At 19.1% G+C, this 24,990-nt stretch overlaps 7 protein-coding genes across 7 annotated transcripts; 2 read left to right on the top strand and 5 right to left on the bottom strand.

Moving 5' to 3' along the window:
• Positions 1 to 160: 160 nt before the first annotated feature.
• PGAL8A_00432700 (regulator of chromosome condensation, putative) lies at positions 161 to 9,292 on the top strand (the record flags this gene model as incomplete). Its single annotated transcript, XM_028673059.1, has 1 exon — positions 161 to 9,292. One exon carries the CDS (start codon positions 161 to 163, stop codon positions 9,290 to 9,292), a length of 9,132 nt encoding a protein of 3,043 aa, XP_028529550.1.
• Positions 9,293 to 10,493: 1,201 nt separating this feature from the next.
• PGAL8A_00432600 (TLD domain-containing protein) lies at positions 10,494 to 13,552 on the top strand (the record flags this gene model as incomplete). The annotated part of the gene is made up of 2 exons (XM_028673058.1): positions 10,494 to 10,613; positions 10,898 to 13,552. 2 exons carry the CDS (start codon positions 10,494 to 10,496, stop codon positions 13,550 to 13,552), a joined length of 2,775 nt encoding a protein of 924 aa, XP_028529549.1.
• Positions 13,553 to 14,185: 633 nt separating this feature from the next.
• Positions 14,186 to 14,914, bottom strand: PGAL8A_00432500 (pyridoxal 5'-phosphate dependent enzyme class III, putative; the record flags this gene model as incomplete). The annotated part of the gene is made up of 1 exon (XM_028673057.1): positions 14,186 to 14,914. The coding sequence occupies one exon, from the start codon at positions 14,912 to 14,914 to the stop codon at positions 14,186 to 14,188; it is 729 nt and encodes a 242-aa protein (XP_028529548.1).
• A 616-nt stretch (positions 14,915 to 15,530) lies between these two features.
• PGAL8A_00432400 (dolichyl-diphosphooligosaccharide--protein glycosyltransferase, putative) lies at positions 15,531 to 16,916 on the bottom strand (the record flags this gene model as incomplete). The annotated part of the gene is made up of 1 exon (XM_028673056.1): positions 15,531 to 16,916. The coding sequence occupies one exon, from the start codon at positions 16,914 to 16,916 to the stop codon at positions 15,531 to 15,533; it is 1,386 nt and encodes a 461-aa protein (XP_028529547.1).
• An 883-nt stretch (positions 16,917 to 17,799) lies between these two features.
• Positions 17,800 to 19,200, bottom strand: PGAL8A_00432300 (sugar transporter, putative; the record flags this gene model as incomplete). Its single annotated transcript, XM_028673055.1, has 1 exon — positions 17,800 to 19,200. One exon carries the CDS (start codon positions 19,198 to 19,200, stop codon positions 17,800 to 17,802), a length of 1,401 nt encoding a protein of 466 aa, XP_028529546.1.
• Positions 19,201 to 19,999: 799 nt separating this feature from the next.
• PDI9 (protein disulfide isomerase, putative) lies at positions 20,000 to 21,773 on the bottom strand (the record flags this gene model as incomplete). Its single annotated transcript, XM_028673053.1, has 3 exons — positions 20,000 to 20,106; positions 20,224 to 20,737; positions 20,862 to 21,773. The coding sequence occupies 3 exons, from the start codon at positions 21,771 to 21,773 to the stop codon at positions 20,000 to 20,002; spliced, it is 1,533 nt and encodes a 510-aa protein (XP_028529545.1).
• Positions 21,774 to 23,359: 1,586 nt separating this feature from the next.
• PGAL8A_00432100 (thioredoxin, putative) lies at positions 23,360 to 24,338 on the bottom strand (the record flags this gene model as incomplete). The annotated part of the gene is made up of 3 exons (XM_028673052.1): positions 23,360 to 23,722; positions 23,985 to 24,130; positions 24,224 to 24,338. The coding sequence occupies 3 exons, from the start codon at positions 24,336 to 24,338 to the stop codon at positions 23,360 to 23,362; spliced, it is 624 nt and encodes a 207-aa protein (XP_028529544.1).
• Between the last annotated feature and the right edge of the window lie 652 nt (positions 24,339 to 24,990).

The raw sequence follows: 24,990 nt of genomic DNA, 5'->3' as shown, positions 1-24,990 counted from the left end.
TTTTTTTTTATTTTTTTTTTTTTTTTTTTTTAGTATTTTTTTTTATTTTGTTTTAATTTGAATTGATTTGTCAATTATATATTTTTTTTTTTTTTTTTTGTTGTTGATACATAATATTCAACATATAGATATGAAAAAAAATTTTTAAAAAAGAAAAAAAATGATGTCTAATGAAAAATGTGGTAGCAAAATTCACGTGTTTGTCATAAAGAATATTGTGGGTATTGAAAAAGAGAAAAAAGGCTTAGATGAAGAAGAAAAAAAAAAGGAAATAGGGGATTTAATCGAAGTAAATAACAATGAAGATACAAAAGACAATATAATAAATATGAATGAAAAAAATACAAATAGAAAAAATGAAAAAAAAGAGGAAATTATAACACATAAAATATATTACCCCCAAGTAAAAATAGTGAAAGTTAGCTGTGGAAAATCAATAATTGGTTTTTTATCAATTGTTGGAAAAATATATTGTTGGCATTTAAATAATTTTAATGATTTTGATAAAAATGTACCTTATTTATTAGTAGATAGTATACTAAAAAATAAAACTATACATGATGTAAGTAGTGGGCATCATCATATTGCATTTTTATCAAAAGATGGGGAATTATTTACTTATGGAGATAATACATACGGTCAATTAGGTAATAATAGCATAAATGAAAATGATTATTTAGAAGAAATTGATAACGATAAATTTAACAGTGCAAATAACTGTAAAATAAAGAATCAAAAAAAGTATAAAGTATATAAAGTGGATGTACAAAATAATATTGTTAAATGTGTTTATTCTTCTGAAAAATATACATTATATTTAACTATCGATGGTTTATTGTATGGTTTTGGTTTAATAAATGAATATTTTATTAAAGGAAAAATGAATAGAAATAAAATAAATAAAGTTTTAACAAAACCACATCATATATATACAAATGATATAGCTTTTAAAAAAATTTCTATTGGCATAAATTTCATTCTGGCTATAAATTTTAATAATTTTATATATTCGTGGGGACAAAATACTAATGGAGTTTTAGGTCATAGTAATTGTATAGATTCATATGAACCTAAAAAAATTGAAAATTTGAAGAATGTAATATTTATTAGTGCTGGTAAAATAAGTTTATGTAAAACAATGGAAGAAGAATTATATATATGGGGAGGTAATTATGGAAATAAACCTAATTTAATTAAAAACAAATTTGATGATATGCACATTAATAATAATTTTATCATTGGATTATGTGGAAAAAAAAATTTATGGGTTAAAAATATTGATAATTTATCTCACGGTTATTATATCAACAATTTAAAAATAAACTTGTTGTGCTCATATGATAATTTAATTATAGGTGTAGAAAACTATGAAGAAGAAAATGATTTAAATGAAAAGAAAAATGTTAGACAGTTTGAGTGTAAAAACAATTTCAATAATTTAAATACATCTGTAGATATTACAGAAAATGGGGTAAACTTAAGAAATAATCCAATAGATATTGTAAATAATTATATATTGTTATCCGATGAAAGTAAAAAATATACTAATGATATCACTAATAATAACAATAAAAATATTAATAATAATGATATTAATGATAATAATATTAATAATACCAATATCAGTAATAATAATAATATCAATTTCAACAATAATGATAATAGTACTATTAATTCATCAAAAAATAAGAAAGTATTGAGTCGTAATTTGCATAAAAACGAAAGTAAACAAAATAACTTTAAAGATTCTAATAATACAGATAATTTTAATTGTATAAAAGATAATATTGTTGTAAATAAAACTAATAATTATGAATATAATAATGAATGTGATAATACAATTGATAATGAAAAGAAAGAATTTAATAAAAATAATGAAAATATCCATAATATTGAAAATAATTGCGATGATGTATATAAAGGAGCATGTTGTTTTAAAGAAATAGATTTTTCTAATGGAAACAAAAACTCCACTTTACTATCAAATAATAATGAACAAGATAAAAAAAATACGAAAAGAGCTATATCAAATGAGGATTTTAATGAAGATTCAAAGAATATATTAATGAAAAAGGAATTAAATATAAATAGAGAATTGAATATTCAGAATGTTTCCTTAGAGAATAACAGTATCATTAATGAAGAAAATAAAAATGATTATATAAAAGAAATGGGGAAAAGTGTTACTAATTTAAATTATGTTAACAACATTCACAGAAATAATAACAACAAAAATGATTTGAGTAATTCTTCCTTAGAATGTATAGATGACAAAGAATATAACACATATTATGATATTCCATGCAAAGAAAATAAAATAATCGAATGTAAAAATAATGAAAACAAGAATTTGTACACAAATTGTTATTATGAATTGAATGAAGATAAAAATAAAAAGGAAAATGAATGTAATTATATAAAAAGTGATGAATCAAATATAAAAAACAACTATTATAATGAAATAGAAACAAATGATAACTATATGGAAAACAAGGAAGATTATATAAAAGGTAATTATGAGAGAAATCATGAGTTAGAAATGGAAAATGAATGTTATGATGAAGATTATGAAGATAATAATTTTTATGATGAAGATGATTCTAATAGTATAAGTCATAGAAATATAATAATTATTAATAATAAAGTAACTGAAAAATATCAGTTTAATTTAAAATCATCTTTAAAAAAATATCCAAGTAGTGAAAGAATAAAAAAAACTGTATCTTTTTCAAATTATGTATATGATTTAGCGAAAAATAATTATGAATTAATAAATTTAAATTCAAATGATGAAATTAGTTTATCAGAAGAAGAAAAAGAAAACAAAAAGTTTTCTTATGATGATAATATAAATAAATTTTCTACTAATTATTGTTATAACGTTCATAACATTAATGATGAAGATAAGACAATTCCTAAGATAAATAAAAATGAAAGTAATTTAAAAGAAAAACTAGAAAATGAAGAAAAAGTAACATTAAATGATTTTCAAAATAAGTCTCTTAATGACTCTTCGTTTAATTATAAATTAAATAGTAGTATAAATTCCTGTGAAAATACTAGAGAGCATATACAAAAACAGAAATTATGTAGTCAAAATGTAAATGTCGTTGAAGAGGATTCAGTAAACTATAAGCATGATTTATTAGCTGATATACCGACAAATTCTAAAGAAAATTATACTTTACTTAAAGATGAAATGGGAGAAGAATTAAAAGAAAATGAAAGCATAGAAACGCATAGCATAGTTAACAATAATAATATTTTAGTAGCAGATAGTTCAAATGAGTTTCCTAATTTCTGTGATTTAAAAGATAATAATGACAAAGGAACTACGAATAGAATAATTAATGAAGAATTAAAAAATGAATGTGTATATAATAATAAATGGAAAAATAAAGTGGTTGATCATGAAGAAAAAAATAATATTGAATATATAAAAGAAAATGATAATGCATATTTAAATATAGAGGGAAAACAGAAGGTTAATATAAATTCGGATAGCAAAACAGTGAAGGTAGACTATAGTGATAATATACATCCTGAAAGTTGCATAACTTCTAAAACAAAATTCTTATCAAAAGAAGATCGAAAAAGTAGTATATATAATTATAAGGATATTAGTTCATGTGAATTTAATGAAAAGGATGGTATAAGCAAGAATTATGTAAATAGTAATATAAGCGATATTAAAAGTAATACTAATAGTAAAAATAATAATGATAGATTATCTGGAGTAAAATTTTCCTTTAATTCTTTATCATATCCTTTGAATAAAAAAGAAAACATAAACCTTTCAAACAATAAAAATGAAATTAAATGTAAAAAAGAAGATTCTAATTTAAATAAAAACTCACATAAAATGAAAAAGGGACTATATAAATTAAATTTTTTTTGTAACAATGATAATTCCCAAACTAACGATTTTGTATATAATTCAATAAATTGTGTGAATATGGAAGAAAAGGAAGATAAACATTTAAAAAAAAATGAAAACAAATACGATGAAATAAATAATAGAAAAATATCTAGCGAAGATGCAATTAATAAGAAACTTAGTAATGAAGGAATGTATAATGAAGAACAATATATTGAAGAACAATATACTGAAGAACAATTTAATGAAGAACAATTTAATGAAGAACAATATAATGAAGAACAATATAATGAAGAACAATATAATGAAGAACAATATAATGAAGAACAATTTAATGAAAAAAATATTGAAAACGATTTTAATGATGTACATTTAGAAAATAAATATGATCAAGTATTAATTGATAAAAATATGTATAGTGAGGATGCTAACGATGAGATAAAACATGTTGAAGGGAAAAATAAAATGAAGAATAATATAAAAAGAAAGTCTAATAATATATTAACAAATAAAGTAAATACGACAAAAATAAGCAAATTAAAATCTAAGATGATAAATTTAACGCATAATGTAAATAATAATAGTAACAATAAATATATGTCTTATGAAAATAATAACATGAAACTTGTTAAGAATAATAAAAAAGATTTAAAGGAATGTAAGGACATGAATAAAAATGATTACTTTGAATATATACTTCTAAAAAAATTAAGAAGAAATTTAAAAAAAAATAAAGAATGTAATTATTATGAAATGAGGAAAATAAAAAATGTTTTAGGTTTCTTTAAAAATAATGAAGTAATAAATATGACTAAAAATTTAAAATTGAAATCGACTATAAATAAAAAAATGAAAAGTAAAATAAATAAAATGCAAAATGTTTTAAAAATTTTAAAAAAAAATAAGAATTTTAAATTATATGAACCAGTAGCAATAACAAAAAAAAGTAAAAGGAAATATTTAAAAAAAGAAGCTATTCACTTGAATTCTAAAAGTAGACAAATAAAGGATGTTAGTGTAAAGATAAATAAATCCAAATTTATTTGTAATGAAGAAAAAAATATTAATATTACTAATAATAGTAATACTAATAATATGTTATTACACCAAGATGAAGAAATATATTATAAGCAAGAGAACAATAAAAAAAAAGATAAAGATCTCATTATTAATAAAAACGTATTAAATAATACAAAAAAAGTAACATTAACATTAAATCATAAAAATGAAAAAAAGATTAAAGATCTTCTAACTATAGATAGTAAATTATCAGAAAATAATAACTGTATTAATAAACAAAATAATTTGAAAAGAAATTTAAGTGAAGGAAATATAACAAAATTGAAGGCTTCTAATATAGGAAAGAAAAGAAGTTTAAGTAATAAAGAACATATAATAAATAACAGAAATATTACAAATGATTCAAAAAAAAATACCTTTATAAAAAATGATAAAAAAAAATTGGAGAAAAAAAAAAGTGATTATCAAAATAAACAAATGTTTATGTCATGTTTAAGCTTGAATACGTTAAATAAAAGTTACTTAGATGGTAATAATAAAAATGAATATGGTGAAAAAAAGATTACATCAAATATAAAAAGAAACGTATCAGCATGTACTATATCAAATACTAATACTAATAATAATAATTATTACCATTTAAATAATTACTCTAAATTAAAAGAAAACGATTATTTTTCTGATTCTGATAAAGTAACAAATGCTACTATCCATTCAAAGGGTATTTGTAAATCAAATAATATTAGTAATTATGATTACAAAAACTTATGTGATGCATATAATAGTTGTAATGATATATTGGAGATGGAGAAGCAAACATTTAGAATAAATTCTTTATCATTTCAAGATATTAAAAATTCAAAGAAAGAAGAATTGAGAGTTCCATCTATTTCTGATATAACTACGAAGGTGGGGAAAAATATATCTTTTAAATCAGCTAGTAATAACTATATGCATACAAATGACAATAATAATATTAAGGAATGTGTAACTGAAAATATTTGTAATGAAGAAAATGAAAATAAAAGTAATCAAAATTTTCATTATAAATGGGGAAAAGATACATCTGATGCATATGGGAAGAATATTAAAACTTTTGATTCTATTATATTAAAAAATGATAATGATAATAATGATTATAATAATGTATGGTGTGATAAGTATGATAAAGGATATGGTAGTGAATGTAATGATGAAAAAAGTGAAATGAATCATATATGTAATAGGTTATTGAAAAAAAAGAGAAATAAAATTTTAAATGAGAAAAAATTAATACAGTTAAAATATATAAACGATAATAATATAACGAATCATTCCATGAAGCTAAACCGAGAAAATGATTGTAATAAAGAAAATATTAATAATTTATGTGGCAATAAATCTAATACATTTGAAATACGTAAATATAATGAAAAATTCCCAATTAGTAGAAATTCTAGTATAAAAAATGAACAAAAATCTAATGATCTCATTAAAAAAGTAAATAAAAAAGAGAATGAAGCACTATGTATTTATGATATAAATCGAAGTAAGCAAAATAATTCTTTTAATAATAAAGCATTACCAAAAAAATATATATTATCTACTACTAATAATAATAATAAAAAAGAAAAAAGTTCTGAAAATTTAATTATTCATAATAAGGAATACAATAAAAATGAAAAATATGGAAATAATTTTAAAATGAGAAAAATAGAAGATAAGAAATTTAATGAAAATGAAAATAAAATTATAGATAAAGTTCCTTTAGATAAAAAGAAAAATAATAAAAGTATACTTTTAAAAAAGTTACAAAATGATATTAGTAATATAAAGAATGATATATTAAATGAAAAGATTAGGGAAAATAAAAACTTAAAAATATGCGATGAAAATTCAGATTATTCAGATAGCATAAATTATAATGAGACGAAACATATAATGAATATATTGGATAATAAAGGTGAAAATATAAATGAAGAAGGCTGCAAATATTATTTATTAAACTTAAAAGAAAAATTAAAGAATAATTTAAAAAAAAAAAAACATAAAAAGTATATTAATAAAATTTATAAAACTATGAAATATATTTTTACTGAATATAATAAAATGAAAAAGGAAAAAGAGGATGCTAATAAAAGAAACGAATATTTAAAGTTTTTATTAGAAAATACAATAGCGAAGACTAATGAAATGTTAAGAATAAATAAAAATTCATTTCAATCTTATATAGACAAAATGCAAAAGGAAAATATGATTTTAAAAAATGAATTAGATGAAGAATCTTATCAACACCATTATGATTTGCAACAATTAGTTAATAAAATAACAAATATGGAAAAAATAAAAGATTATATCATGTATCAGAATGAAGAATATAATAAAAAAATTATAGCATTAGCATTGGAATGTGATAAATTAGAAAAAAAAAAAAATGAATTACATAGTATTGTTAATGAGTATAAATTAAATTTAGAAAAGGAAAAAAAAAAAAAAAAGTATATTTTAAGAAAAGTTGAAAATTCTCTTAAAGGATGGGAAACAGATTATAATGAACTAAAGGAAAAATATAATTGTATAAAAGATAATAATGAAGAACTTATAAAAAGTAATGAAGAATTAAAACATGAAACACTTAAATTGAAAGAAGAATTATACCATAAGGATGTTGTAATTAACAAAAAAATTGAAAAGATTAATGACCTAAATATGAATTACGTTTCATTAAAAAATGATTATAAAAATAATGTAAGTGATAATATGTACACCAATAAAACATATGACGACCTTTTGTCTAAATATGAAGCAATGGAAGAATTTTTTAAAAAAAATACAGAAAAATTAGAGAAAGAATTATTAGAAAAAGAAAAACAAATTCAAATATTTGAAAAAGAAAAGAAAGTTATCCAAGATGAGTGTTTAGATGTTTCAAAAAATGTAACTACATTAAAAAATAAATCAAAAATTTTGAATAATTACAAAAATAATGATGATTCGTTGAAATTATTAATGGAAAATTCAATTAACACTATTTTTAAAAACCTAGATAATGTAGAAGAGCTTAAAGTAAATGAAAATTTGAAAAATAAAATTATTGATGTTGTCAAAAACTTTATGACTAACGAAAGTTTACTTAAAATGTATAATTGTCATAACGATAATTTAAGTAGAAATAGTAAATCCGATGATAGTAATATAGATAATAACACAACTTACTATAGTAATAATGAGAGTAGTATTGAATTAAGTAATGATATGAAAAGCATGCTAAATGAAGAAAACTTAAATAATTTCAATAATCATAATAAATTTTTTAAAAATAAAAAACTTAAAAGAACAGTAATAGAAGAAATGAAACAAATTTTATTATCATTGGAGAAAAAGAAAAAAAATTCTAAATATGACGAGAAAATAGATGAATTATTATCAGAAAAGGATATGGAAGGCGTAAAAAAATTATTAAAAGACAATATCATTAACAATAAAAATATCGATACAAAAAAATCATCTGATGGAACACCTAGTGAAAGTAATGATAGCATAGGAAAAAACAATAAAAAAAAAAAAATAAAAAAAAATATTGTTAATCATAAAGAAAAAATGTTTAATTACGATATTGAACAAACAGTAAATCTTAAAAATAAAATTAATGAATTAACTGAACTAAATAAAAAAAAAAAAATAAAAATATTAGATAAAAAAGTTGATGAGATAAAAGAAAATTATGAAAACGACTGTCAAGTAATAGGAATATGTGAAGATAAAAAAAAAAAAAAGGATGATGATAATAAAAATGAAATAAATGCAGAAGTAATAAACATTAAGGATACCTTTCAAAATTCTAAAGAAAGATATTTAAAAACAAAAATTAGAAATTTAAATAAGAGTAGTATAAAAAAAATTATAAAAAATAATATAAGGAATGGTACAACATTGGAAGATACAGTTAATAATTCATTGGATAATAATACACAAAATGAAAAATATAATGATTTAAAAAATAACACAAAAAAAATTGCACACAAAGAAAATGATAATGATAAAAATAAATCAAACAAAAATACACAATTAAAAGAAATTATAAATAATGATTTTTCTTCATTACAAAATGAAATTTTAACAAATAAAGATGAATATTTAGAAGGGATATCAAAGTTAAATGATACTGTTGAGAAAAAAAACATCAATAATGATATAAAGATCCTATTAGATGGTACAAAAGAAATAAATTCAAATAATTTAAGAAGTCAAAATGTAAATAAAAATTCCAAAAAAAAAAAAAAGTCATTTAATGCTATTTTAGATAAGATTTTTGATACACCAATAGATCATTCATCTATAAATGAAAATATGTTAAATATTCAAGATTCAATTGAGAATAATATTAAAAATATTTTCAACACTCATGATTATTAAAATTATTGTATTAAAAAATTAAGATATTTTTTATCATATATAAAAAAAAAAAAAAAATATAATAAAATAAATAAAATAAAATACAAATATTTTTTATCATTTTTTTTTTTTTTTTTTTTATATATATATATATGTATTCTATTATAAAAATAAATTTTTAATAAATAAAAATTTTGTTCCGTTTTTTTTTTTTTTATCCCTTTTTTTGTTTCATAATTTAAAAAAAATAAAAGATTTTGTTTTAATACTTCTTTTTGAAAACTGCATTATATATTTTTTTATTGTGATGAACTCTTGTAATTTTTAAAAATATATACATTAAAATTTTTTAACGGAATTTTTTTTTTTTTTTTTTTTTTTTTCACACACAATTAAGGTGAAAGAATATTCTTTTTAATTATATATATTAATATATGTATAATATATTTTTTTTTAAAATTACACAAACGTGTTATTATTTTTTTAAATAATATGTTTATTTGAACAAAAATTCATAGCTTTCTTCTTTATCTTTTCAATATAAAAAGATTATATTTTTTTTTGCATTTTTTTTCATTCAACCAAATACGTTTTAAAAATATTAAAATGCTATAGTAATTAACATAAAAAAAAATTATTTGTATTTCTTAATAATTTATAACTTTTTTTTTTTTTTTTTTTTTTTTTTTTTTATTATTATTATTTTTATTTTAGTCTTCAGATCATTAAAATTATATGCTGTTAATTTTTTATTTTTCTTTAAGATATACAAACGGCATAATAAGTGAAAATTTATATAAAAAGAATTAGTATTTTTTTTTTATTACAACAATTTCATTTGGATAATACAAAGGAAAAAAAAAATTTTTCATACTATTATGCATTATTTTTTTTTCTAAATACATTTTAATACTTTTCCAACAGAAACAATAATTTACAATTCTTTAACTATTTTATTTTAGAGAACAATTATAAATAAAATAAGACATCTTTAAAAAAATATATATATTCAAATGAAAAAAATTTTTTTTTTTGTTATAGGATTATTTTATTATTTTTCGTCTTCTTACATTCGTTTCTTTTTTATTTTCCTTATAAGTGTCTTGATATAACATTAAATGTTTATGTACAGTGGTTTTCTTGTGAAAACGAAGATATAAATTTTATATATTTCATTAATATTAAAAAATATCTCCAAAAATAATATTGAAAAATGTAATAAATGAAAATGGATATAATGGACGAAACTCAAATAAATAATAAAATAAAAGTTTTAAATGTTTTTCAGAATGAGGATATAGCAGAAAATACAGAAAAACAGCATTTTTCTAATAAATTTGAAGTATGAATAGATAATTAAAATATAAATTAAATATTTTTATAAATAAAATACCAATTTTTTTTTTTAATGTATTCATGTTTTTTCTTATTATGAAAAAAAATTTTATTGAATTCCTTTTTGAAATATTTTAATAATAGTTTCATTTCCTTAAAATATATTGGTTCTACTTTCTATTTATTTAACAAATAATTTAAAGTAGTTAACATATATATATATATATATATTAATATTTTTACCAATATTATATGTGAAATTTTTTTTTTTTTTTTTGTATTTTGTTTTAGTTTGAAAAAGGAATAATACGTAATGCAATAGTTTCATCAAATACAAATAAATTTCCAAAATTGAATGAAAAAGAAAAAGAGAAAAAAAATTGTATTATATTTCGCGAACAATGTGAATACTGTTTAACAAATTATTCAATAAGTGGAAATTTAATTTTAACTAAAGAATCTTTATTATTTGAACCAGATTTAAGAGATAAAAATGTTATAACTAATGGTTTTGGTACATATCAGATATTTATTGATTTATATGATATCTACGAATGTGCTCACATTGTAGTACCAACAAAAGGTACCTACTTATATAATAATGAGGAAACATGTGGTTTTATTCAAGTTTTATTAAAAAGTATATATAACAAAATAAGTGATGATACAACACACAAAAAAAATTGTAATAATATTAATAATAATAATGGTATCGATAATAATAATACGAATAATGAAGTTAGTAAGCAAAAAAGTATATCTTACTATAAATATATAAGCAAAAGTTTATCTTTCGTATATAATTTAGCTCATCCATTAGTTCAAAATACATCATTTAAAGATTATAAAAATGATAAAAATAAAAAAAGTGATTCAGCTGGTTCATCTACCGACATGTCAAAACAAAGTGAAAAAAATGAAAATGAGGAAAATACATTAACAAAAAAAAAAAAAAATAGTTTTATTAATTTTGATATAAATTCAAAATGTAATATTATAGATCATTTGCATGATAGTGATTTAAAAATTTATCAAAAAATTAATGAAACAAATTATAGTAATGTATCTTCATCCCAACCAATTATTACATATAAAAATAATTTAAATTTAGTTAATTCTAATTCCTTTTATAAAGAAGACATCTCTAGTAATAATGGAAAAAAAAAAAGTGATATATATAACTTAAGAGAATATGAGAGCCTGAAAGAGGGATTTACACAAAATGAATTATTAAAAAAGGATAATGGTGAAAAAATTGTAAATATAAATAAAAACTGTCATGAATGTGATGAAGATAAAGAATATAATATAATCAAAAGTGAAAATAATGAATGTGTAAATTATAAATTAAAAGATATTTCATTGAAAAATGACAATTTTAATGGAAATGATAAAAAAAATCCAGATAAAATAGAAACAGAAGTAATAAATTCACCGATTTGTCAAATTCAAAACTCTACTTCTAATAATATAAAGAAAAATTCTTCTGATATACACAATAATGATTTAGATTATAAAACAAACATTGCTCCTAATGATTTATTAAATGATAATAATAATTTAAAAGAAGATTTGAAGAATAAATTAAGGACAGATATTGAAAACGAAATAAACAAAAGATCACATAAAAAATATGAAGAAAAAAGTTTTATATTATTTAGATTTTTTAATAATAATAAAGCATATGAGACAACAACTAAAATAATTAAAGAAATTGATGAAATTAGAAAATCTGAAAATAAAATAGAAAAAACAATAACTTCAGTGCCATTTACATCTAATGAGTTACTAAGATGCATTATTGAGCAATCATTAAAAACAAATGAATCAAAAAAAGAAGAAAGATCTACTTCATTAAATGATAATAGAGATCAAAAATACCAAGTATTAGTACCAAAACTTGAGTATATTAATGGTTCTGCTAAATTATTAAGTAAAGAAATGACTAAACAAATAAACTATTATTTGCCACCAACATTAAGTATTAAAATATGGAAGTTAGCTTTTTGTTCAAGTATTCATGGAGTATCATTTAAAACCTTATATAGAAATGTTTTTAATAAAGGAAGTGTAATTTTATTAATATATGATATGAATAATGTATTATTTGGATATTTTTTAGACAAACTACATTGTGATAATTGCTATTATGGTTCTGGAGAAAACTTTTTATTTACTTTTAAAAATTCTAATGATAAAATAAGAGAGAATAATAATAACAGTACAAATGATATTAGTAAAGAAATTGTAAAAGACATATCTAATTATCCTACTCAAGTATCTTCAGAAAAAACCTTTGAAAAAATAGAGAATATTGATTTTTCTATAGAAAATAATAAAATAAATAGACAAAGTAATAACACTGAAAATACAAGTTCAAATATCAATTTGACTGATAATTTAAAAAATAATTGGAAAGAATCAACTAAAGAATACTCTAATCAAGATTTAGTTAATTCAAACTCTAATAATTATTTTAATACATTCGATACGCATACAATTGATACATCTAAAAAAATTCACAATTATAGTACATATGGTACCAATGAAGAATTATGTAATTTAATTAGCCAAATAAATACTCCAAATTATCGTAAAAATACTTGTACTACTGAAAATTATACATTATATGAAAATAATAATAATTCTGATAATAATAATAATTCTACTAGTAATAATAATAATAATAATAATTCTACTAGTAATAATGAAAATAATAATACTTCCATACAAGTTTATATGTGGACAACTAAAAATAACTATTTCGTTTATTCTGATGAAAAATCAATTATGATTGGAGGTGGTGATAATTATGCACTAGTTATTAATGAAGATTTATGCAAAGGACAAACAAATAGAAGTAACACTTATGATAATGATTTATTGACTTATGATGAAGAGTTTGAAATTCAATTTTTGCAATTATGGATTTTTGAAGATTATTAAAATCAAATAAAAAAAAAAAAAAAAAAAAAAAAGGAAACAATAAATTGCAAATTTCTTTTATTATATATATACATATATATAATACTATGTATTACAATTTTTGTTATTATCTTTATACATTAGTCTTTATATGAATATCTATTTTTAAGCATAACTACACTTTTGTAGCATTTGCACAATTTCGTATTCTTTTATAATAATTAAAAAAAAAAAAAAATGGAAAATTTTTTTTTTTGTTTTTTTTATATACATCTAAATAATTTTTATGACTTTCAATGTTATTTATATATATTTATTATTTTTTATTCATTTTTTTCTTTTTTTTTTTTTTTTTTTGAAGTTCATACTAATAAACATTAGATAGAGCAAAACGATTAATTTATTAATTCTGAAATATTTGTAAAATAAAAAAAAAAATGGAAAAAAATGAAAGTCTATTGAGATAGAAACTTTGAAATATTATAATATTTTCATTATACTTTAGGGTATATATATATATATATATATCTTTTTTTTTTTTTTTTTTTTTTTTTTTTTTATCTTAAAGTAAAAAATAATTTATGTTAATTATATTCATAACAAATTTTTTATGAAATAGATATAAAAATGAAAATAGACATTTTATAATAAAAATTATTTGAAAATAGCTCTTCCAATTCTTAATTGAGTTGTTTGATGTTTAATGGCTAATTCTAAATCGTCTGACATTCCCATACTCATATGAAATTTTTTTTTATGAAAATAATTATTTATAGTTTTATTGTTTAAAAGTCTATTTTTTATATTGTTAAGTATAATAAATGAATTTTCTCTTTTACTTATTTCCAATGATGATATAGTCATTAATCCTTTAAATATTAAGAAATTACAATTTTGAATAATGTATAAAACTATGTTTTCAATTTCCTCATAATTATCGTGTATTATTCCTGTTTTATTTTCATCATCAGCAGTTTTAATTTGAATTAAAACACGAATTTTTTTTAAATTTTCATTTGTATTTAAATTATCTTCATTTATAATTTTTAAATAATTATTTAATAGTGTTGCTTTCTTTTCCTTATCTATGCTTTCTATCATATATAAATTTTTAACTTTTAAAATATTTTTGCATTTATTTGATTGCAAGTTACCTATAAAGTGCCATTTTATTGAGTTAGGTAATTGTTCAGATTTTTCTATTAGTGAATCAAGGTAATTTTCTCCAAAATGATATTTTTTATCATAAGAATGTATGTCATTTATTTCATTATTTCCTATGTATTTAGTTACTATTAATATTTTTGGTGTATTAACTGAACATTGTTCAGAAATCGTTTTTACTTTATTTTCAATATTTTTTAAATTAGTTATATATTTCATCAGTAATTTCTAATTTATATAAATGTAAAAATATGTAGTATAAATATAATCTTGTCTCAGATATGAGTAAGATTCAACAAAAAGAAAAAAATTTTGAAGAGGTTAATAATTTTATATGATTAACAACCTTAATATTTCATGTTATTTGTATTTATGAAAATATAAAAAAATAAAAGTTCATATCGTAAATTTTTTATTATTAAAGGAAGAAAGAAAAAATATATTATAATACGTAATGTGTATACCCTTTATACTCGTGGTTTTACTTAAATATTTTTAATAAAATTTGAAATAGAATCAATAAAATGATTAGTGTCACTTAAAATATTTTATACTTTAAATATTATATGAAATTTTTTTGAAATTAAAATTGTTATGAATCTAACATATTTAACTGAATTTTTATTTAATTAAATTTTTTGATAAATATAATAAAAGGAGATATAAAAATAAGAAAAATTAAAATTTGAAAAATGAACAAATTAAAAAAAAAAAAAAAAAGAGTAAAAAAGTCTCAATAAGTATATAACAAAACACATAAGAATAAATTACAAATAATGAAATATATAATTATGGTTTAAGGAAAAAATAATATCATATTTATATTTACAATTATTTATTTTTTTTTTTTTTTGTTATTATAATCAGAATCATCAAATATAAGTATTAATGTGAATAAAAAAAAATATAACAATGATAAGTACATATAAAAATAAAATGGATAATTTTTAAAATTTACCTTTTTATTTTTGTCATAATGTAATAAATTTCGTACAGGTAAAAAATATTCTAAGTTTAAAATGTTATAACCTTTTCTCAAGTAGTATATTTGAAATTTATAAATACCATGCTCACCTGGTAACTTAATGTTTTTATAATATGTAGCATTTTTTATACATTTATAATTATATAAAAAATTTCTAGATTTTACATTGATTTTAATTAGCTGATATTGAATATCATCTCTTTTAAAAGGAATCCAATAATTGTTCCTTAATTCGTAAAAATCTATAGAAATATAAATGGTATCTTTGATAAAAAAATTAGAATTTTCTTTAAATGTTCTTTTATGTATTTTAAAGTTATTATAACGAATAACACCAATTTTTTTTAAATTCCACTGTATTAAATCATAAGTGAAATTTTTATTTTCTTCATTTAAATCAAAATAAAAATCTGAAAATATATCAGATGAAGAAGAAAAAATTAAACGGAAGTTATTTTCCAGCTGAATAGAAGATATTAATAATAATTCTGTTCCTTGTTTTTGCTTTTTTATAATATTATTGTTTTTTCCATACAATAAACATGTTTTAGTACAAGTTAAAACTTTTAGGTAATATTTTTCTTTCAGCAAAACCGAATGAGCCGTTCCTTTAAATAAAATTTTATGTTTATTATTTGTTATTGGTGTATTTTGTATTATTTCACTTGTATAAAATGATTTTTGTAATTTTTCATCATTTGTATCTTCTTTTAAAAAAATATTATCAAAAATATCATTAACGTAAGAATAATTTCCATGAACACTTATGTTTAATTCATTTAAAAAATGAACAGAATTTTTTCCTACAACACTATTTAAACTAAAAAAAATGTGCTTTTTTTTTTCTATAAACAATTTTAAGTAACTAACTTTTAACTTTGTAACAATTTCATCATTTAAAATGTCCAATATAATTACTAATCCATCATATATAGAAGAATCTTTTTTATCGAAAATTATGCTATTAGTAGCATTATGAATATTTATAATATTTTTTATATGATTCCCCTCATTATTTAATAAATTTATAAAGCTCCTGTGAGTTTCTGTAATATTAATTATATTTGTTATTAATAATAGTTTTTTTTCATGAAATTTTTTTATTTTGTTTTTTATTATGCCTTCAATAGATTTTTTATTATAATCAACAATTTCTAGCTTTTTTCTTTCACATATACATTTTTTTTTAATAACAAAAAATAATAAGAAAAAATATATTTTTATTATTATTTTCATGGTTTATTCAATGAAAAAAAAAAAGTAATCATTTACATTTTAACATAATGAAATAAAGTTAGGAAATATGAAAATAAATAAATATGAGAAATGGTACATTATTACAGAAGACAATTACAAACTAAATATAAAAAAAAAAAAAAAAAAAATTTAAATATATGTTATACAACTTACATCTATTATAAAATCCATGATTTAATTTTATATTATAATGCTTCATTTTATTACATTTAAGAAAAAAATAATTTTCCAAAATTATATTTTTTTCATTGAAATTTTAGATTTTATTGAAAAATAATTACAAAAAAAATATTATTAAAAAAGTAAAATAAAATAAAATGACATAATATGAAAATGATAACATAGTGAACTTAAAGCTACTGTATCGCATTAAATGAAATAAACAATGAAAATAAAAAAAAAAAAAAAAAAAAAGTGAAAAGGTGATAAAACTTAGAAAATACATAAAAAATAATTATATTTATAAATAGAAATTTTATTCAAAAAAAAAAAAAAATAAAAAAAAACAAAAAGTCTACGAAGTTAAAATAACTTAAAGTGTTAAATTTAACGAAAAAAAAAAAAAAAATTTAAAACAATGAACTAATTAAATAAATTTATTCAAAAAGAATTAATATTGTTTAAAAAATGTATATTATAAAAAAGGATATAAAAAATCAAAAATATAAAAACATGTTATTAAAAATTATGCTTAATTTTTTAAGTTTTTTTTTTTTCTTTTTTCTTAGAAAATTAAATATTTCTATAGAAATTTTTTTTTATATTTTAAATTTCCATTTGACACAAATATTATATTATTAAATGTTAGGACTTTCCGAATTTAGAAATTTAAATTCATCATTTATATATATTTATAATTTTATTATTTCTTATTAGAACTTTTTTTAGCTATAAGTTCTTTATCTTCCTTATAAAAGGAGTTAAAACATATAATAGACACAATAATTGATACTAAGAATATAATAAATAAATAGGCATAATCTTGTTTGCTAGCAAATTCAAATATAAATGATATTATAAAAGCACCTATAAAAAGAGGGTAGTATGAACAAAGTGCTCCTACAACTTTACATTCTTTTGGAAACATCTCAAAAACGTGAGTCCATATCATATGCCCAAACCCTAATGATAATCCAATGAAATAAGTAGCATAGGATAAAGTTACAATAATTTGATTTAAAAAGTTTTCTAAAGATAAAAAATAAGTTATAACTAAACCAGCAGATGCTAAACCTTGCACCACCAATCCTATGATTAATAATTTTTTTTTTTGAACATGTTCTGCTAGAAAGGTAGATATTATTGTAGAAATCACATACAATAAAATAAATCCTACAGATATAAATGTGTTTAACATTGTAGATGAAAATAATCTGTAAAATAGGAATATTTTTGTAAAGAATAAAAAGCAGCCATTAAATGAATACAAATAACATAAAAAGCTTCCAGTAAAAGATGCTTTTCGTAAATTTTTGTTTTTCAAAAAATCAATAAGTGGTAAGTCCTTATATAATAATGTTACATCATTGGTGGCAGGATTCATATGATATTCTTTTTTTTCATCAAATTCTTTCACATTTATTTTCGTTTTTAATTTTTCAAATTTTTCATAATTTTTTGTTACATATAAATGTAATGGGGTATCCAATTTAAATACAAAATGTAAAAGTATTAAAGATATGAGACTAAATATCATAGGTAAACATAAGTGTACCTTATATAATATTTTAATAACCAAGTCTGTTGTTCGTGGATTTTGAAATTTTATATTCTCATAACAAGCACCAAATATATAACTAATTAATATTCCAATAGAAAAAAAAGTTTGAATGTAGAATCCATAAAAATTCTGATATATTTTTGGTGAATATTCTAGTACATAAAAACAAACAATAACAACTGAACATCCAATAGCTAACCCAAAAAATGCTTGAGAAAATAAAAATATAATAATATGAGGAGTATTGTAAATTGTTAACAAACTTCCAATAATGAATAAGTAATGGATTATTATAATAAATTTTCTTCTGTCCGTATTTTTAAAAAATAGAGAAGTAAAACATCCAAAAAAGGAACTCATATATAATATAAAATAAAACATTGAAAAGTACCATTTTTCTTTATCACACCCTCTATATCCTACTGGGCATAATTTGAAATCATCAACTATCATTTTTCTAGCTAAATTTGTTGAGGATAAGCATAAGCCGCAATTTATTACGGCTAAACAAGCGTTGCTAATAACTTTAGTTAAATATAGCATTTTAATGAAGCAACAAAAGGAAAAAAAATAAATAAAGCAAAAATAAAAATAAAATAAAAAGTAAGATGTTACACAATGTAATCAAATTAAAATATATTGTGAATAAATATATAGCATATGCGTTTATAAAAAGTTGAATTAACTTTCTTTCATGTAATAATTGTATTAATGTCTTTTTTTGTTTTTATTGCTTTTTTTTTTTTTTTTTTTTTTTTTTTTTTTTATTTTTTTTTTTAATTAACACACATACATGCTTATGTGAAATGAGACAAAAATTAATGGTTGCATTTTACATATTTATATTATTATGATGAATGGGATTATTTTGCATTTTTTATGTATTGGATAAAATAACACTTAAAAAAAAAAAATAAAAAATATTATATAATATAATAACATGTTCAGGCATTAAAAAGAAAATTACGAATATATAAAAATATAAAATAATAATAAATGACTATATAAATTTCATTATTTACAAAATCACAAGCTCCTGTGATAACATAAAAACGGTAAGTAGAACAGAAGTAACAACAAAAAAAGATCAGCATTCATTAAATTGAATATTAGTAATGCATGTATTTTGAGTGAATTATTTTTTTTTCAAAATTTTTATGAAAAAATTACAGATACATGTGAGACAGAGATCATGTTGTAGTTATTTGTATTTTATATTGTCTTTTTTAATAATTTGTAAATAAATTTAATTTCCTCTAAAATTTTTGGAAATTTTTTTATTCATTAAAAAAAAAAAAAAAAAAATAAATAAACTTGAAAAAAATATATTAATTTAAAGTTTTTATAAGTCTTCTTCTATATCTTCTAACATCTCATCCACAATGTCAATTAATGTATCTAACTTGACAGGGAATAGAAAAACTTTTCTTCTTTTTAATTTATCTTCTCCTATAAAAAAAAAAAATAAGTAAAATAATTAAATAAATAAATTAATTTAAACGAATATTTATAAACACATAAGAGTAAAAATATAATAAATCATATATTTATATATTCATATATAACCCTTTGGATAAATGGCTAAGGTTGGAAAAAATTCAACAGTTTCATCAATCATGTCATTTAACTTTGCATCCATTGTTGCAACTAATACATTTTTATATTTGTTCTCTAAATGAAAATAATTAGACACACTTTCCCAAAAAGATAATATTGGTTTACATTCTTTACATCCTTGAACATGATAAAAAATCAAAACAATTCTTTCAGGATCGAAAACAAAAGATTCAAAATTATTTGTACATATTATTTGATAATGCTGCTGTTCTCTTCTTTTGATAGGTTTCTGAGATTTTCTATATTGAGTAATTTTGTTGTTATAAAAATCTTCTATAAAATTTTTTACAATTTCTGATTTTATATCTCCATCAATCTCTTTAATGAATTTTTTTGGTCTTAGTAATTGATATACAGCATCAAATGATGCATTTCTATAGTCTAAGATACATACTAAATTCATATCATGCTCTAATTGAAACAATTCAGATTTTTCTTCACTTTTTGGAAATACGAATTTTATCTATAAAATAGAAATGTATACATATGTTTTCATATTATGATGAAATAAAAATAAAATAAATATAGAATTTATATTAATTAAATGGAGAGTAATGATCACAATATATATGTAGAAATTTTCTTACTTCGGGATAATTTTTTATAACATTATATAATTCTGCGTATAAGGATTCTGAATAATCACCTAAATTACTAAAAATATAAAAATAAATATCATTATTTATTGGTCTTATTATTTTTCTACTGTAATTAATTATAATTGGAAATTGATCCATATAATCTTTCGTAAATTTATATATCTTATCAGAGACCCAAATATTATTGTCTGGGATATATACATCCTTATATCTAATTAAATCATTTGGAATTGTAGATCCTGGTCCATTAAAAATTTCTATTTTTGTTTCTTCTTCTTTTTCAACATAAGCTAAACCAACAGATAAATTGGGTATTTTATGAGTTTCACCAAAATGAACAAATTTATGAGCATTATCAGAATTCTTAATAGCAAATGCAATAATGCTGGCATATCCTTTTTTTTTTTGTAATTCAACATATTTATCTACATTAGTTTTGTCCATAACTTCAATTGATGGTAATGGCAATAATTTAAACCATTCGATTATATTTTCCTTTGTATACTTCTTACTAAATGTATATCCTTTTTCTGGATCAAAATCTCTGAATGTTAAAATTTTTGGAACATTTTTTATTTCAAAGTTATCAGCTGTTTTTGGAAGTGTCAACGTATCAACATATACAAAAACTATTTCATTATCTACTAGCTCATTTGAAGCTTCAATAAATTCTTTATATGCATTTTTACATTTTAATTCCTTATTATTACAAAATAAAGCAATAACATTTTCAGAATGTTGACTGTAAATTTGCAACTCAACTTCGTGAGTTAAATGCTTTATATTTTTAGTTTCTTCTTCACTTATTCCATCATCTGTTACACACTGGATAAACTGAAATTTAATATAGAAAAAATATAAAAAAAAAAGATAAAAAGAATAATTTAATTTTACTACCATTTTTGTGTAATTCTAAATATTATTAAATAACGTTATAGTTGTAAATTAACATAAACAATCTTAACGAAGTCAATATTTCAAGATGTATATCAATATTGCATTTATATTTTTTTTTAATTTATTGAATTAAAAATAAATGTGTAATGCAAATGAATATTTTCTTATTAAATTTATATGTTTTTGAAGTGCTAATCATTTATCATTACAAAAAAAAAAAAAATAAATGAAAAAGAACAAATAAATAAAATTTTATGTTTAATTAGTATTCTCTATAACTTAAAAAAAATTAGAATTATAAGGGAAAAAAAAAAAAAAAATTATAATAAAATAAAATAAATAAAAGAATATAAATTTATTTATTTATTTATTTGATTATATATTTTTATTTTTCCCTATATTTATAAAGAAATAAATTTTACGAATTTCATCGCTTTATAAAAGTGGAACATATTTTTTATTGAAAACTAAAAGTTATTTTTTTAATTTTTTTTTAAGAATTCTCAATATTTTATCTTATGTGTAATTTTTAACGTATATGCTTCTTTTTTTTAAATAGTAATATTCATAGGTAAAAAGTTTGGATTCACAAAAATTTTATTCATTTTTGGTGATTTTTATTTTTTCATTATTATGGTAAAAAGGTACAATATACTAGAATCATGTATAGCTTATTTTTATTATTTTTTTTTTCTGTTTTAAAAACTTAGGGTGATTTTTTAGACATTTACATTAAAAAAAGGACCAAAATAAAAGTGAATATATTCTAATAAAATAGTTATTATTAATTTTTTTCATTTATATTTCTTCTTATACGATAAAATATTTTAAAGAAATATGGAAAATATGAGCATAATGTTATAAATGAATAAATAAAAGTTTTATTTTCTTAATGTATGGTTTTAACTGTTATATACAATAGATCTTAATTTTTAAGTGACATATTTTTTGTGAATTTTTTTTAATTCTAATTTATTGCTTTTTTGTTAATTTTTTTAAAACGATTTTTACTTAATAAAAAATTATATAATTATAAGATACTTAAAATTATATAAATTATAAAAGGTTAAAATAATTCAGTAATTTCCACTGATTTATATAAATTTTTTTTTTATTTTTATTATTTTTTTCTATTATATTTAGTGGTATTATCACTTTTAATTTTCGCTATTTTCATTTTTTTTTTTTACAGTATTTAAATTAAAATAATGCTTTTATTTATAGTTTAATTAGTATATTTCACAAATCAACAAATAACAAATAATAAAAAAGAAAAGTTTTAAATGAATCCAAATACATAAAAATTAAAAATAATAAAAGTACAAAAAAAAGTAATTTTATGGAAAAAAAAAATTAGTAACAATAATAGTAACTAAGATGTGGAAAATATAATATAATTAATTAATTCAACATAAAGTAAAATTTATATATGTTTTATTTCTTTTCTAATTAATATTTATCTAATATTAAATAAGAATATACATATGCCATGTAAACATTATTAAATATTTGTAATATTTAGCTTAAGAAAGATTTACAAAAAATTTTCTTTTTCTTTTTATTAAATATTGGTGTTTGTAACTGAATATCTAAATAGTGTTTCTTTTATTTAGAGTATATATGTTATTTCTGTAATCCCACCTTAAAAGACCCTTTTCACCTTCATCCCTGCCACTGCTAATATGTAGAAGTTGTGCTTCTCTTCCATCACTCCCTATGACAATTAAGCAGGGTACGTCGCTTCTAGGTCCTGATCCATATAAAGGAACTTCATGATAGCTCATGACTCTAAAATGCTTTTTCAATATATCTGTTAATGGGTCAGTAATGTCAATGTATAGCCAAGGCATGTGTTTTTTATGGTCTTCGAATGATTTTCTGTCAGAGTCAATACTTACAAAAATAATTTCTATTTTCTGATTTGATCCACCTTCATTTATAGTTTTATAAAACTAAAAAGAATTCGAAATTAATAAAAAAAATTTATAAAAAACCAAATAATATATTTTAAAAAAACAAAATAAGATAAAATAAAGGAAAACCATGGTTACTGATTTGTAGAATAAATTAAATAATTATATATATCAATATATTATTAAACATAAATATATTATTTAAAAATACTATTTTTGTTTTCATATAATTTTAAAAAATTCAAATAAAAAAAAAATTATGTTCATATGTATGTGCATAAATAAGATAAAAAGAGGTAACCTGTTGTAAGAAAGGTAAAAATGATCTACATTTGGGGTCAGATCCATTTGAAAAAAATAAAGCCACAGATTTTCCAACTAAATGCTTTTCGCTTACTACGGTGTCATTGATATTTTTTAATGATCCTTCTGGAAAAAGTACAAGATCTATAAAAAGATGAAATATAATTATATAATTTCATTAAAATTTATATATTTATAGATTATTAATTTGACAGTTTTATTAAAAAACTTATATACCCATGTCTGTATAATTAATAGGTATATTTGTAGAATCAATATTATTTACATCTACATTTTCAGATGTCCTTCTTTTTTCCGCTTGATAAGGAGAGTTGAAATTAACACATGCCATTTTAAAGATATATAAACGAAATATTAAAAGGTTTAAAATATAAAAAAAGTGAAAAAATTATAGTTTTGTAAACAAAAAAAAACGAAAAAATTAAATTTCCATACACAAAGTGAATAAAAAATATGGTCTTTTAAAAGTATTAATTCAAATGCAAGAGAAAAATAATATCATAACAATATTTTTTTTTTATAATAATTATTTAAATTTTCATATTTTAAAATAAAATAATAATGCTTTTATTTAATTACAACATTTTTTTTTTTTTTTTCTTATATGTTCATTTAAGAATTTCAGCTTGCCAATCATTTAAAAAATAGTGTTCATAAAAAATTTTTTATAGGGTTATATCACCTCACATTTTTTATATGCATTCAGGGGACTTTTTTTTTTTATGCTAGCCATATTCATAAAATTATATAATAATAGAATCAATTAGTAATACATTTTATATGAATATAATGAACAAATTCATCTTTTCCAAATTTTAGAAAAGGAATATATTTTATGTAATGTTAAGATAGGGATGCTCATTATTGAATATTAATTTTCATTCAGTATTAAATATTCGGGAGTGAAATATTAGAAGTATTATATAAGTTTTTAATCATTTTTCACCTTACCAAAAAAAAAAAAAAAAAAAAAAAAAAATATA

Source organism: Plasmodium gallinaceum (genome assembly GCF_900005855.1).
Source record: "Plasmodium gallinaceum strain 8A genome assembly, contig: PGAL8A_v1_119, whole genome shotgun sequence".
In the NCBI taxonomy this organism is placed as follows: domain Eukaryota; phylum Apicomplexa; class Aconoidasida; order Haemosporida; family Plasmodiidae; genus Plasmodium; species Plasmodium gallinaceum.
This window is presented reverse-complemented; position numbering and strand designations above follow the sequence as displayed.